The 16,375-nt window shown below is 39.0% G+C and overlaps 1 protein-coding gene across 1 annotated transcript in view; it reads right to left on the minus strand.

The window, feature by feature from the left end:
* The window catches only part of SDK1 (sidekick cell adhesion molecule 1), a 538,268-nt gene extending 525,547 nt beyond the window's left edge, over positions 1 to 12,721 (minus strand). The window contains exon 1 of the mRNA XM_024119146.1: positions 12,597 to 12,721. Coding sequence (XP_023974914.1) covers positions 12,597 to 12,640 — 44 coding nt within the window. The 5' untranslated portion in view covers positions 12,641 to 12,721. The remainder of the gene's footprint in view (positions 1 to 12,596) is intronic.
* Positions 12,722 to 16,375: the final 3,654 nt, after the last annotated feature.

Genomic DNA, 16,375 nt, shown 5'->3' on the forward strand with positions numbered 1-16,375 from the left:
TCCTCTTACAAAGCATAATCAGAGAAACCTAAAAAAAAAAAAAAAAAAAAAAAATCAGGTAAAAGGCGCCAAGCGTGGTATGCTTTATTTGCTCAGCTCTTACACATACCTTAAAATCACTTATATTAACTAATTGCTCATCTTTTTATTCAAGTATGTCCAATTAGTCAGCTGGAAAAAGGAACTGATAGGCATAATTTTTAAGTGAATGAAACATTTGGACAATACAGGTAATTCAGTATTAAGCAAATATTAATCAGTGTGTGTTTACCCTCTGATAACCATCTTGAGATCTTACAGCAAGATTAATAAAATATTTTATGAAAAAATACTGCTGAATCTCAGTCTTCAAAATTTTATTCTATTCGAGGAATGGTTTATCTCAAACAAAAAATTAATTAGTGAAGACAATCAGAACAATACCAAACTGAACACAAAGAGTCGATGCCATTTATTTAAATTGCAAATCCAGACTAGAAGGATGAGCAGCTTTGATTATACACTATGATTATAATTAGGAGGGCTTTTGAGATTAGGTTAAAACAAAGTAAATAAAAGTTTTTGGAAAAGAAATAACACAAGTTATTGGAGTACATATTTGAAAAACTGCAAGAGCAGTTTCATCATTGCAAGCTAACCACATTTATATGATTGTTATTCATTTCATTTTTCCTTTTTTGCAGTATCCTGAATAGATTTTATATTCTTATAAATTTCTATAGTAATCCTGTGTACTAATGCACAAAAACAGCACTGCTTTCAAACAACTGGGAGAAACAGATACAAAACTGAATATTAGGCATATGCTGTTTTGTACTGTCTCTTTAGTCTAATGTCTCACCAGGGAAACAATATACGAAAAAGTGGCAAAGTACTCCACCTATTACAGGAATTCCTACACAAATTATGTTTACCCAACAGATGGGAATATTCATTGCAAGCCTATTGTTTATAAACACACATTTTTAAGCAGAGAAAGTTTCCTGGCTCCTTATAAGAAAGTATGATAAAATCCTAGCACCATATGCCACTAAAATATAGAAAATGCCTGCTCCTATTTCAAATAAGCACAGCTGGGAATGTCTGTATTCACTGTTTCAAGGCAGAATCTACTAGACTAACAGAACCTTTTCCAGGGCTAGTTCATTATCAGGAAGGGCAAATTAAAGAACATCAAGCACAAATCACAACAAACCCAAGGGTCTACACGCTCATTTCTGCTACGGAGAAGACCTCAGTTCCGAACTGCCACTCGCAATGGGCAACAAGAGCAACTCTAGAATTTCTCTAAGAAGCAGTTTTAGGTCCATTTCCGTCCGTGAACAACGGCTTGATTAGCCCTGCCTGGAGAGGATATCTGACATTTTTTGTGTGCCTAGGGTCTGCACCACGTTCTTATATTTGGAGAATTCTCCAGCATGAGCCCTGGTGGAGGCGGACCCCTACGTCAGCAGGGCCCAGGAATGAGAGACCACAGGACCACTGCACACACAGGCCCTGGGCTTTCAGACCTGGGGCTGGTGATGCTCAGGAGCCGGGCTAAAGGGGAACCTGTCCAACAGCAGCAGCGGTGGGGCACAAAGGAGCCCTGGATCAGGGGAACGGTGCAAGTGTCCAGTGCCAACAGGGGAAGGGGCTCAAGCAGTGGCACCCAGGCTCCAGCAGTACCAGCAGCAGGACCCTATGGGACTGGCTCTTGGGGCAATTTGGCTCTGATGGGCTCGCCCCCCTCTGTTCCTGTCCAATGTCCAGTCAGCCCAGTGACTGTAACAGCAACCCAATGTCCAGGTGACAACTTCCTTTTTTGTTTCAACCAGAGAGGGTTTGTTTGGCTTGTCCTAGAACTCCCCAGAATGTAGCCAAAATAATTGTGGTTGAAAAAGTTTCTGAAGTTACTAGGTACTCACCATGGTCACAGAAAAACCTAACTATTGCCTCACTGAATCATCTCTTTTCAAAAAATCATGGCTTCCCAGCTAACCACTAAGAATCATGAAGTGGTAAATAGTCCCCCCAAAACTGAGACTAATTAACCTTTTATAAGGAGTATTCCTGCCATGAGCCACTAAACTTCTAGAAAATGTCTGACAAAATACTATCTGCCTTGGAACAGTTACTGTTGAGCAGTTCTTCCCAACAAGAGTTAAATGCTCTAAGCACGCAGGTCTACAGAGACCTATCACAGTGCAGAATAACGAAACCACATCTTTGATATAGAAGAGAAAACCCATACTTCTCCCTCTAAGGTCAGTGGACATAACTCGATCCATGAGAAAGAATTTTCATACCCATTAAAATTAGATATAAGATTTTTTTCTTTTTGGGGGGGTCTACATTCATTTTATGCCACTCCAGACAAGACTATTCCCCACAGCTTTAATTTTTTTAAAATTAAAGTATGAAAATATCTATTCTGGTATGAAAGTATCTATTCTGCATGAAAATAAACAACCAAGTTCCATAATAAATTTTCATATCTTGGCCCAAAGCCCATTATTATCTTTAAAGTGAAAAAAGGTTTAAGAAAAAAAAAAATACAAAACTAAGCCATTTATATCCTTCTTGGAACTAATTCCATTCTACTTTTGGAAACAAGATTACAAATAATTGTATTTTCAATTTTATTTTTATAAATTTCCTATATGAACATTTAAAATACAGCAACAGTCAAAAGTAGAATGAGTCCGTAGCTGGCTTTTGCCACAAGCAAAGAGTGAAATGAAAAATCCAGACTGAAACTTGTTAACAAAGAGATGGACACAAAATTTTGAAGGTGTGTCCAGCTCACTAATAGGTCTTAGACGCTAAGCAAGTTGAGGGTTATGTTTTGAATCCTTTCAAAAGAGTTACAGTAATCAGTATGAAGTTAAAGTAAGCAGCATAATAAAAATGGAAGTTAGCCGATAGGAACATTATACTTGCAAAAGTTCTTTAACCTCCATTTCATTTACTTAAAATTCTGCATTAAGTTGAAAGAGGCAATAAACAGGTCCCTGCTGGGGATGGGCTAAGTAAGCATCCATGGAATCTGTCTGGGAATACAAATCTGGGGGCTGTAAGCCCTCCAGGGATCAAGTGGATGCTGAGTATCCACATACCAGGAATAACTACATTTAAATTTTATGTTCACTTATAAACACCAATTTTCTACAGTTAACATTTGAAAAGTTCCTAAGAATCTTCTTCTGGGACTGTGGTTGATGTGATTTTCTCTAACAGTGTTTTGGGATCATTCATTCTTCCTCCATTCCTACCTTCTATTATCAAACCAGGGACAGTAAAGGAGAAATTCACATTTTGGTAAACAAGGACACATGACCGGAACTAGTCTGTCAGATCTGTCATTAGGAGAAAATGCTCTCTCAAGTCAGTAAGAATGGAGTTTCAGAAAATCTTTGTGAAAGACAGAGATTTTTTTAGAGCTAAAAGTCCTTTATTCGTCTCTGTTTACTTAATTCTTTACATTGCCGGGTTCTCTAGAGATATTTAAAAAAAAATACCTAGAACCGTTATATGAAGGGCTAAAATATGAGGGGAAATGTTAGTTTCTACACAGTCAAAAGGATCCACGCCAAAACACAATGGAAAGAAGACCTAAGCTATATTAAGTGTTGCAATATTAGCACAAATGAATTAGAAACGTAAATGAAAAAGCTTTCACGTGTCTCATGGAAGCACCTGTCGACAATCATGTTACAGACTCGTTTGGTCACTCTGGCTAAAGTTCTCCACTTAGAACCCACGACGATCCTGAGATGAAGGAGCCAAATGGAGTCACTTCTTCAAATCCAAGTCATCTCCAGTAAGAACTTTTAAAAGTTCAGTGCTACTGTTTCAGAAATTCTCCAGGAACAATCACATCTGCTATGACCACATGGAGTTGAAAAGATGGTCAATTAAAATCAGAAACAAATACAAATGATACACAACTTTGTGGGAGAGATACAAGCATTGGGACACACCACATTAATATTAGAGATCAAAATCAAACAAGACAGCACAGACTCATACCACTTGAAGCCTTGGAAATCAATGTCAGATACTTTGACTAGGAATGAGATGAGACTAGTCCACCCACTTTTACCTGCCAAAGTTGATCTTCCCCTTCCTCATAAACAAATAGACAAAAGGACGTGATGCCTTAGGAATGAAAAATTCATTTGTTAATTTCGGGGCCCTAAATATAACCATGTGATATAGAAGAAAGGCCAAAGTTAGGTTGAAAGCTTTACACCAAGTGCCCAACCATTCACATCTTGGGCACTAGGAAACAAGAAAGTTACCCCAGCCTTAAGCAGCTTGGGACTATAAGGGGTTCTACTGGGTTGGGCTGGCTAAAAGGTTCATTTGGTCTTTTCCACAAGATGGCTCTAGTAGCACTTAGTTGTCTTTAACTTCATTTGAAACGATTTTGTTAGAATGTATGTGACAGCTGTCATATCAGCATACACTTAAAAAAAAGACATCAAAATTGGTGAATTTTTGTGTAGCCATTTTAATTTTGAAGACAGAAGAAAAAAGCAACATTTTTGGCATATTATGCTTTATTACTTCAAGAAAGGTAAAAGTGCAACTGAAATGCAAAAAAAAAAAGATTTGTGCAGTGTATGGAGAAAGGGCTGTGACTGACTGAACATGTCAAAAGCGGTTTGTGAAGTTTCGTGATGGAGATTTCTCGCTGGAAGATGCTCCACGGTCGGGTAGACCAGTTGAAGTTGATAGCAATCAAATTGAGACATTAACTGAGAATAATCAACGCTATACCATGTGGGAGACAGCCGACATACTCAAAATATCCAAATCAAGCGTTGAAAATCATTTGCACCAGTTTGGTTATGTTAATCGCTTCGACGTTTGGGTTCCACATAAGTTAAGCGGAAAAAAAACCTTCTCGACTGTATTTCCACATGCTATTCTCTACTTAGATATAATGAAAACATTCCATTTTTAAAACAAATTGTGACGAGCGATGGAAGTGGACACTGTACAATACTGTGGAATGGAAGAGATCGTGGGGCAGGCAAAATGAACCACCAACCAACCACACCAAAGGCCGGTCTTCATCCAAAGAAGGTGATGTTGTGTGTATGGTGGCATTGGAAGGGAGTCCTCTATTACGAGCTCCTTCCAGAAAACCAAACGATTAATTCCAACAAGTACTGATCCCAATTAGACCAACTGAAAGCTGCGCTTGACGAAAAGCGTCCAGAATCAGTCAACAGAAAACGCATAATCTTCCGTCAGGGTAATGCAAGACTGCTTGTTTCTTTGAAGACCAGGCAAAAACTGTCAAAGCTGGGAAGTTCTGATTCATCTGCCGTATTCAGCAGACATTGTACCTTTGGATTTCCATTTATTTAGGTCTATTACAAAATTCTCTTAATGGAAAAATTTTCAATTCCCTGGAAGACTATAAAAGGCACCTGGAACAGTTCTTTGCTCAAAAAGATAGGAAGTTTTGGGAAGATGGAATTGTGAAGTTGCCTGAAAAACGGCAGAAGGTAGTGGAACAAATGCGTGAATACGTTGTTCAATAAAGTTCTTGGTGAAAATGGACAATGTGTCTTTTATTTTTACTTAAAAACTGAAGGCACTTTTTGGACAACCCAATACTTATTTTAGTCAAAATGGGCAAGACTAGTTCATTTGAACCAAAATACAATCTGTTGTTGTTGTTGTGAGCTGGGCAGCTCCCAGAGGACAGGACCAATGAAGAGTGAACCAGGAGAAAAGAATGACTGTAAACAAGGTTAGGAAAACTGAAGCTCAGCAACCTGGGGAACTCAGCCCTCTGTGGGAAGCTGTAGGTGGGAGTCGCACTCAGTTTGGCTGGTTGATGAAGAAATCAACTGGTTACGTTTCACTTAAGAAAAGGGTTCTCAATTAAACGGACCTTTCCTGATGAGTAGGGGACTCAGCAGATTCAAAACAAAACAAAATAAAAAAACAGGTATAGGACTCTAACTCATGGCTTAGTGATGAAGTTCTGTCTCCGGGTCTCAAGCCTAAAGGATACGGCCAAGGGATCAATCTGGGAAAGTCTGACATGGCAGTAATAATAATGAATTTTCAGACACATGAACATGGAATATCTGTCCATTTATTTAGGTCTTCTTTTATTTCCTTAGGCAACGCTTTATAGTTTTTAGTGTAAAAATGTTGCAAATTCCATGTCAGATTTATCTCTAAGATTTTTGAAGATATTTAAACAATATATTTGTAAGGTATTTTTAATAAAAATTGTAAATTTTAATAAATTGCAGATTATTCTTTCCTAGTATACAGAAATATAACAGATTTTTGTATGCTCATCTTGTATCCTGTAACACTGCTAAACACATAAATTTTAGCAGCTTTTTAAATATCACATTTTCTGCAATCATGTAACCCTCAATAAAATACATTTTTACATCTTCTCTTACAATCTAGATGCTTTTTATTTCTTTTTCTTACTGCACTGGCTAGTATAACTCCATTATTGGGATCTGTTGTTGAGCTTCTCGCATTGATGGGTTTGTAGTTTTCATCAAATGTAAAAATTTTTCAGTATTATTTATTCAAATACTTTTCCACCCCTGCCTCCTTTGGGATTCCAGTTATACATATATTAGGCCATTTGACGTTGTCCTGTAATTCACTAATGGTCTTTTCATTGTGTTTGATTTCTTTTCTTTCCTATCCGCCTTTCATTTTGAAGAGTTATATTGCTATATTTTAAAGTTTACTAATATTTTCTTCTGCAATGTCTAATCTGCTGCTAGTCCCATCCAATGTGTTTTTCATCTCAGACATTATAGGTTTCATCTGATCACATGGAGTACAGTTATGACGTTTCAACGCACTTCTCTGCTAATTTTAACATCTGTGTCAGCTTTGGTTTGGTTTCACTTGATTGATTTTTCTCATTTTGGGTCACACTTTCCTTCTTTACATGCCTGATCATCTCTGATTGGATTCTAGACATTGTAAATTTTGGTGCTGGATATTTTTGTATTCCTATAAATATTCCTGAGCTTTCTTCTCCAGTGCCACAAAGATAACTGGAAATGGTTTGATCCTTTCTGGTCTTGCTTTTAAGATTTCTTAGGCAGGACCAGAGCTGTATTTGGTCCGGGGTTAGTAAACCCCCACTACAGACCCAGGACACTTCTGTGCACCCTGTCCAATAACCCCATGGATTACAAGGTTTTTCAGTCTGGCTGCTGAGAAGAGGCACTGAACCCCACACTGTGTGAACCTGGGGAACTACTGCCTCCACTTTTTGGGTACCTGGCCCCTGGTCTTGAGCAGTCTCCTTGCATGAATGTGCTGGTGAATAATCTGCTAAATACTAGACAAAGAACCTCTGAGGATCTCCAGAGTTCACTCTCTACACAGCTCTCTCCTCTCCAGGACTCTGCCTTGATCTCTCCGAACTCTCAGCTCCCTTCACCGCAGGGATCCCTCCAGGTTTCACCTGTGTTCTCCCTCTCTGTGCCACAGCCTGGAAATTCTCTCAGGGCAGTAAGCCGAGCAATCACAGGGCTCATCTTGTTGGTTTTCCATCTCTCAGCCATTTCACCTTCGGTTGCCTGATGTCCGGTATCTTGAAAACAATAATTCCATATACTTTGTCCAGTGTTATGGTTCTTTAGATTACCTATCTATAATTCTCCTTCAACACTCTCAGTGAGGTTTTCTACTTTTCTTCATGTTCTACTCATTTCTTATAAAGGTTATTCCCAGGTATTTAATAAATTTTACTGATATTGTAGAATTTTCATCCTTTTATAGGACATAAGAAAAAGTAAATTTTCCCTTAACCATTCCTATTTTTTTACTGAAATAAAAAGGTAAATATCCATCAAATTTCTACCGTTTATATACTGTAACAGAAATTGAACCAGAGGCAGATCATGTAAGGAGACTATAAGATTTTCTGCAGTTTAGAGTATCCAGTTATTCCTCCTGCTGGAACGAGTATTGTGCCTAGCACTAGAGATTTTGGGCATATATATATTTTGAATATAATTACAAAATATTTTTTATCCCAAAGTAGAAAAAATAATTTACAGTAACTATTTTCTGGGGAAAAAAAATGTGGATACAAATCTGCCTATGATACTTAAGCAACTTTGTTTAATTACTGAACTACTCTCATTTTCCCAGTGTAGCCACCTGTGCCTAAACATGGATATAAGCATCAATATGAACAATATAACATTTGAAACTTACTAAAATTCATTGTGCAGTTTATAACACAAGCAGCAAAGAAAATGTTATTTTTAGTCAAAGATGGAAAAGCTGAATTTATATTAAATATTTGCTTTTTTTAGGGTTAGCGCTTTCATAACTGACACCAAAGGGTGGAGTTAGGAAACAGCTACCGTTTTTATAGAGTATGTTTTCCAATTTGAGACTTACAGCAGCCTCATGAAGGTTAACATATGACAGCTGAAGGTGCTTATTGGAAGGAAGCAGATGAAAGAGTAATTTGAAAAAATAGCGTCAGATTTTTAGACAGGTTTTATATCTTGAAAAAAATGATGACAAAATACAATGGATCCTTAATAACCCATCTCAGTGTCTGAAGCCCTCAGTGAACAGAATATAATTTATCACGTGTAACCTAAACCGTTTTTGCTTCAGAATAACCAATATCTTCTTAACGAGTTTCTGGTGAAATGGTAGTGAAGCATCTACCCTGTTTTAATGGTGCATATATAATGAACCACCTTCTCAATCCTGCTTCAATCAAGCAACAATGCTTTGTCTTCTTGAGGATTATCCAGGGTGTGTCAGGTTAACAGGTAAATTAGCTGGTGCAAAGAGCAATGCAAAAAAGAGCTCAATCTCCTCGCATATTTTTAAGTTGACACCAAAACTGTTCTATCATATAGAAGTTTAAATAGTCGCATATATAATAATGGCATAGTATATGTTTTGGCATTTGAAAATAAAACTGTCACACACTGTTTTCAATGTATCCAATGGAAGTTAAAATAATGATTTTGATATCCACACTTTCGATTTCTTAAAAATGAACTGACAGAGCTTTCATACTGTTTCTTTTTACTCTTTGAACTTGAGTATTAAATCCATTTATCCCACAGAATTTTATTCTAATGTAACATTTTTCTATGCCTGAAAGATACTTATTATTTATTACCCAACATACTTCTCTGAAATAAAAAATATACAAATAAATGGTAATTTAAAAAGAATTTCCTTTTGTCAAAATAGTCTAAGCACTTAAAAAAAATTTCATCTGGATTACTTGTGGATTGTAATTATTATTACCACATAGCTAATGAAAACAACATCAATGTATTACAAATTTTGAAAAATAATTATTAAACATTAAAAACTTAGAAAGGAGATATGTCTCTTGAAAGTGGCTGTTTGTTCAATTCCTTCACGTTTTATTGAATGGAAAGGTATTTACTATTAGAATGAACAGAACTGGATAGAAATTTACTACAAAAAGAAAAGAAGGTATTGACCACATATCTGCATGCAGTTAATGTAAATCTAATGAGCACACGAGGACATAAACAAGTCGAGAAGAGGCTGACACGTAGCAGCAAGCAAAACGCACTAAAGTAATAAAATGAACATGGATTTAGAACATCCAATGATCTCTTTCTGCAAAAGTTAACGAAAGTGTCTTCCGAATGAATGAGAAAATATAAAGCACAAACTTTCCTATAGTGCATGGTCCTTCTACATCAGGAGGGCACATTGATCTGATGAAAATAAACAGAACTTTTCAACCCCTCCTCGTTGAGATCTATCACTGAAGCCTCCCCGAGCTCTTTTCACTTCTGGGTAGGTGAAACGAAGACAAGTGTGTTTCAGAGAAGAGTATTTCTCAAAGGGCTTTTTATTTCTAACACGTCTTGAAAATTCTAATACTATTATGTGTAAGTGTGTACACCACAGAGCGCTACACTAAGTTTGCAGCCTGGATAAAACAAGGTGCCTTGCCTGCAGATGTTTCTCTGCTTTGTTCTCATAAACGTTCCTTGAGGCACAATATATACTTTGATGATGACTGGAGAATGGAAAAGGGAAGGTTGTTCACAAAAAAATGGTACAGCTCTGGCTGACCACCTATACCTCTGAATTAAGAAAACCCCAAGATTGGTCAAAAGATCCCATTTCTAGTGTCATACTCTGCCCTTCAGTAGTACGTATAGAGTGAAGGCAAGGAGCTCTTCTATGGGATGTTTAAAAGAGGCTTCTTCAAGCCCAATATTTTAAACTGTGCTCGTCTTGCACCCTGAAGGTGTGGTTTCACAGAAGACTCACTGGGAAAGGCGTGTCCTTCTTTTGTGAAGTGGAAGAAATAACGCAAAGCAGGTATGAAAAGAGAACTGGCAGGTGCCAACACAGAGGCATGTCCTCGGGTAGCTCAATTTCAGAAAACGTGCGTGTGGAAACTGAAGGTCTAGAAAGCTATCCCTTTGCCACAATCCATGGCATATACCCCAGTTTTAAGACCACTGTTATAGATCACCCACATCACTACTTCTTTTTATGAGGAAAAACAATATGGATTCTTCTGAAACCTCACTTCCTTCTTCCTGGGGCATACGAAACATGGCATCATTTAATTTTCATGAGAGCCCTCTAAGGTGGGTTTTATTATACCCATTTCACAGATGGGAAAAGTAAGATCACACTGGTTAGATAACTTGTCCAAAGTCAAACAGATAATAAGTGGAATAGAAGTATCTGAACTCAGGTCATCTGCCATCAAAGCGCACTGCTCATAATGGTTCTCATTTCTAAGCTCACTCTTTTCTTTTTTTGCTTTCTAATACCCCTTCTAACAAACCAATCCCCATGTCATATTATGATAAAATAGAATTTAATAGAATTTATTAACTGATTGCTGGTGGGCCAGAAAATATGTTGTTCTACATACATCAGAGCCTGTTAATGCTCACACCACCACAAATGAGGTTTGATCACCCCCATTTTGCAGACACTGAAAGTGGGGCTAACAGGCTGCTTGCCCGAGGTCATACCGCTAACACTAATTGGTGGTGAGTTGAGATTCAAACCTAGGTCTGTTTGATTTCAACAAGCTCTTAACTATTACGATACATTGTTCTCACAACAGCAGATCCTGACAGTACAGGCCTAATGATGAAAGAGGAGGACACAAACTCCTCTGTCTAAACAGGGCAGGTGGATAATGGGACTGGACAAAGCAAGTAGGGCACGAGGTAGGGACCAGAGAGTGCTGAGAAATGGGTATCCATGCCTGTACCCCAGGGCAGCACTGCCAGGGCCAGCTTCTGTGTGGGGCTGCAAACCCAGGAAGCCATGCCTGCTGACTGTTCAAGAGGGACTGAAAAGCAGATTTTTATGTGAAATCTTACCAGTGTTAAATTCTGGCAGTCAATTAAGAAATATCTACTGTGCATATATCCACATATATTTTTAAACTGATTTTTAAAATACCCACACCATGTTCCAGGCAGGCTGAATGTGGCTCATGGACCACCATATTATAACTTCTGAGGTAAAGAGTGCATGGTGGGCTAGGCCCCATGTTGAGAAGATCATTACTCTCTATAAAATATCTCTAGAGACTTCCCTGGAGGTCCAGTGGTTAAGACTTTGCCCTTCCACTGCAGGGGGCATGGGTTCGATCCCTGGTCGGGGAACTAAGATCCCGCATGCCACGCAGCCAAAAATAAATCAAGAGTGAAGATTATGTTTAAATAAACAAATAAATAAATAAAAATAAAATATCTCTAGACAGCCAATTCTCTTTCTTATTTCATTTAAATAAGAGCATGGTATCGCTGATTTCTGCTGATTTGGGGGCCTCTGGGACTGGTTTAGGCAGTTGCTAATTCTCCATCCCACTCAGAACTGGAGCATCCAGCATAATCCTCACATGGAACAGGAGGTAAAAAGATACAAAACTAGGAAAACATCAAGCACTGCGAGGAGGTAATGAGGCTGGGAAGCTGATCCGGATGCTTCCTGGGTGAAGCTGCACCTCAGACGTCACCTGACCTCCAGTGTCCCCCATCCCAGTCCTCTGTACTCAGTCCCCAGTACCTAGCACATGGCAGGTGTTCAATAAATACTCATTCCTGCTGCTCAGTGTAGATGCTGCACTCATGCCCATCCTCACGTAGTTCCACTGCTTCCCATCCCAACTCTGACAGTTAGCCAGGAAGGTATCTGTTGACTAATCAGAGCTCCAGAAGCTATGACCTAAAGGTATCTGTTTAAGCATTTATGCTCCTCAGACAGGAACAATACTGGTGGGTGGGACGGCCGCCACAAGAAAGCAAATCTACCAGGCTAAAGCTGTCACTTGCATTCCTCTGTAACTACAGCTTCTTTGGTCTGGTGATTTCACTAACGGGCTTACTTTTACAACTATAACGACAGACTTCCTAAGTGTGAATACAACCTGTATCAGAACAGTAAATCACATTCTGATTATATGTTCAAATCTATGCCTTTAATCCTTAACGCATTACAAATTAAATCCAGTATTTCCCCCCGCTTGCGCCATTATGGCCAATAGGCAAATATTCTAGACACAGCAACCTGAAACAGAATCTTATGTTCAAGGAATCAATTACTTATATTCGCTGGTGTAGGTGGTGAGCTCACTGTCATTGCACATCCACTTGAATTCCAAGGGCCAGCTCCCTTCAGCAAGGCAAGTGAGAACGAGACGGTTCCCTTCCAGGTGAATCTGCGGAAGGCCCGGCTCTGTTTTAAAATATGGCACGACGTCACCTGAAATAGTAAAGGAAAAAGAGAAAGAAAGGAAAAAAAACTGAATGAAGTACACATGAAAATGTCATTCATCCAATTAATCAATCACTTATTTAAACAGACCTAATTTTAAAAAGCAGAAATGATGGCTATTTGGCCCAATTAAGTAGCAGATTATCCTTGACCCCCTAGAAACCCGCAATACCCTAGACAACATTTCAAAAGGCTGAATGCTCTATGACAGCACCATGTGAAAGCACCTGACAAATTCATCCAAATTATTTCCATTTGTGATTAATACTTACTTATCGCATACTAGGCAATCTCTGCTGATGCAAAAGCCTTGGTTTTAACTAGGCATTATATTCTCAAAGTAACAATCAAGGGCATATACCTTGGCTCTAAAAGAAAAATATAACCTTCGCTTAGCTATTAAAAAAAAAAAAAGGTAACTAGGATAAGCAAGATTAACACATATACATAAATGACATGAATCACGATCCAGCTTTCATCTCACACACACACTGTCTCTTTCGGTGACATCCAGGGGGCTATCACACTGGAAACCCATGTGTATTCAGACAGCGGAACAGCTTGCAGCAGCGGGAACGAACCAACTATTGCTACACACAACACACAACACCACGGATGGATCTCACAGACAGACGTATGTGTAGTGAGAGAAGCCAGACAGGAAAAAATTACAGCATATGCTTCCGTGCAAAAGTTCAGAGAAGTTCAAAACCAGGCGAAACTAGTCTGTGGTGTTAGAGGTCAGTCAGGGTGAGCGCTGTTACCTCTGGGGGATGGGGATGGTGGCGGGTGTGTAACAGGGCAGCTCGTGGAGAGCACATCAAGATCCATTTCCCAATATGGTTGCACGGGGCCATTCACTTTGAGAAAATTCACAGAAAATCATTCTGTATCTGACTTGTGCAATTTTTGTATGATGCTTCCTTAATTTTTAAAAAGTGTATGAACACAGGAGATTTATTTCCAGTTCCAGCTCTATCATTTTTCTAATAAAATCCCCAGGGCACAGCCACATAACCCTCAGGCCTCCCACGCTCCCGACTCGGGAATGAACACTCCAGCACACTCGGCTTTTCCCTCCTAAGCCAGGCTAAGCCCTTTCTCCCTGGTGGGGTGGGGGCCTTGCCTGTGCTCCTCCCCAACCCCGGGCGCTCCTCCCCAGCCCCGGCAAGCTGATGCATTCCCGTCCTTCAGGTTCGCCAAGCTCCTCCCACCAACACGCCCTAACAAACCGTGACTTACACCCAGGGGATTCCCATGCGCGATCTCAATCACTTCTGAATGTCTAAACCAATGCCAGGAGCAAAGCAGATACTGAATAAATATTCGTTCAATGAATAAATATAATAATAACCAAATTAACAGTAATAGCTAGTGTTCACTGAGTCTCTACTATGCCGGAAACCGTTCCAAGTGCTTTATATGTATTACTTGATTTAATTTTCACGAAAGCCCTACAAAATAGATGCCATTATTATACCCACTTTACAAATGGGTAAAGAGAGGCATAGAGAAACTAACTTGTTCAAGGCCACCCAGACAGTATGTGGTACAATCATGATTTAAACCTCAGATAATCTGTTCCAGAATCCAGATATCCTATATATTATGACTCTAAATGTCACCACTTTCTCAATAGAGAAATTTTCTTCTCAAGAATCCCTATCTTAATGGAAGTTCCCTGGTGGTCCAGGGAACTGGTTAAGACTTCACACTCCAAATGCAGCGGGGGCCGGGTTTGAGCCCTAGTCAGGGAACTAGATCCCGCATGCGGCAACGAAGATCCCGTGTGTCGCAACTAAGACCCAGCACAGAATGAATGAATGAATGAATGAATGAATGAATAAAAGAATCCTTATCTTAACTTCAAATTTTTGATAAATATTTAGAATTACTAAACTGGACTTTTAAATTACTGTATTTTTCAAATTTAATCATCAAATAGCATATTAACAGTGCCAAAATTGAGACTGTTTTTACATTAAATTGTATGTATAGCTGGTTTCTTCTGTACTGAACATATAGAATTTAAATACAGAGTTTATTTTGCCATTGTGCTGATCACTGTATTCCATAATTGGTACATTGGTGACTGTTTTTACATTAAATTGTATGTATAGCTGGTTTCTTCTGTACTGAACATATAGAATTTAAATACAGGTTTATTTTGCCATTGTGCTGATCACTGTATTCCATAATTGGTACACTGGTAATACAATGTTACCAGTCTTTTACTAGTACTTATCCAAATAAATAAATGTTAACTTGTATCTGTGAGTGTAGTAAGAGCCTATAATAAGGAGATTTAACCACCTCAATGAGATGCCGGGCAGGAGCTGAGAGCTAAAAGATCAGTAGTTGTCAATACTCCAACAATACCACGTGCAAAGGCCCTGCGGTGGTAGCAACCATGGCGAATAACCTTGGAAAGCACAGAAGACTGAAACACAAGCAGTTCTGTAGGTTCAGAGAGAATGACTGGAAGCAGGGCCTCGCAGGCAAGGCAAACACAAGTCTTCTTTCCACATCACCCCTGTGTGATTTGCAACGGTGCCCACTTCACATTCAAAAGCGTTCTTCTCATGTGAATGATAAATTACATGACCACCCTACTTCTAGGCCTTGGTCAAAAGTACTGTCAGTATAATTATGATAATGATGAGCTATTATTATAAAAGGACAGCAGAAAGGCTTTGAAGGGGCTATGTAGTTAGACGCTCATTTTGGCTGCAACCTGGAGAAGGAATTAAGAGGGGTCAGAGTAGTGGGAACAGACCAGTTAGGAGGTCACTGCAGTAACCCAAGAAAATGCTCTGAAAGGTGACAGTGGGTTGGGTCAAGGTAGGAGCAGTGACTGTGGTGGTGGAGACAGAGAGAAACAGATGGCTCTAAGACAAGATCTAGGGGGCGAAAAAGACTTAACGATGGACCGAATACGGGGGTAAAGGACTGAGAGGTTCGAGAAGGATTCTTAGATCTCTGACATGCACAACTCTCTGTTCAGGAAACACACCTTGATTCTGTAATCAGCATGGGGAATACAACAAGAATAAGACATAGTTTCTGTCCCTTTAGAGGTTATAGTCTAAGTCTGGCACAGGAATAGAAACGGTAGAGTGTCAGGCGCTATGACCCTAACCCTAACGCAAAGGCAGGAAGTAGTCACCCCCGTCCTTCCCCAAAAGTTCCACCTGCTTCTGTCACACATCACCTACTCTAAGTGACAATTCACGTGAATTCTTAGGTTTTGACTGTTAACTGTGTGTCCAATTTCCCTTTTTGCTATGTGCTAAAATCACGTGCTCTCATGACCCAAGCAGTCTAACAAAGCTGAACTGTGATGGATATGGCTTTGATACCTTGGGATTGACGGAGTTACTGGCTTTATTAATGCCCTGCCATTTGCACTATATTCAACAACAGAAAAAGAAATGCCTTCATATGGTTCCAGTGTCCTACAAGAGTGAGTCATCAAAAAAACAGATCTTTTTGAAAGAAAAAGGCTTCAAGATAGATGCTTAAGAATTTGAATTTGGTTTTACAGTTGACAGAGCATCACCGATTTAATACACGATGGTTCTCAATGTAAATAATACCATAATAATTC

This window comes from Physeter macrocephalus, chromosome 14 (assembly GCF_002837175.3).
Source record: "Physeter macrocephalus isolate SW-GA chromosome 14, ASM283717v5, whole genome shotgun sequence".
Lineage (NCBI taxonomy): Eukaryota > Metazoa > Chordata > Mammalia > Artiodactyla > Physeteridae > Physeter > Physeter macrocephalus.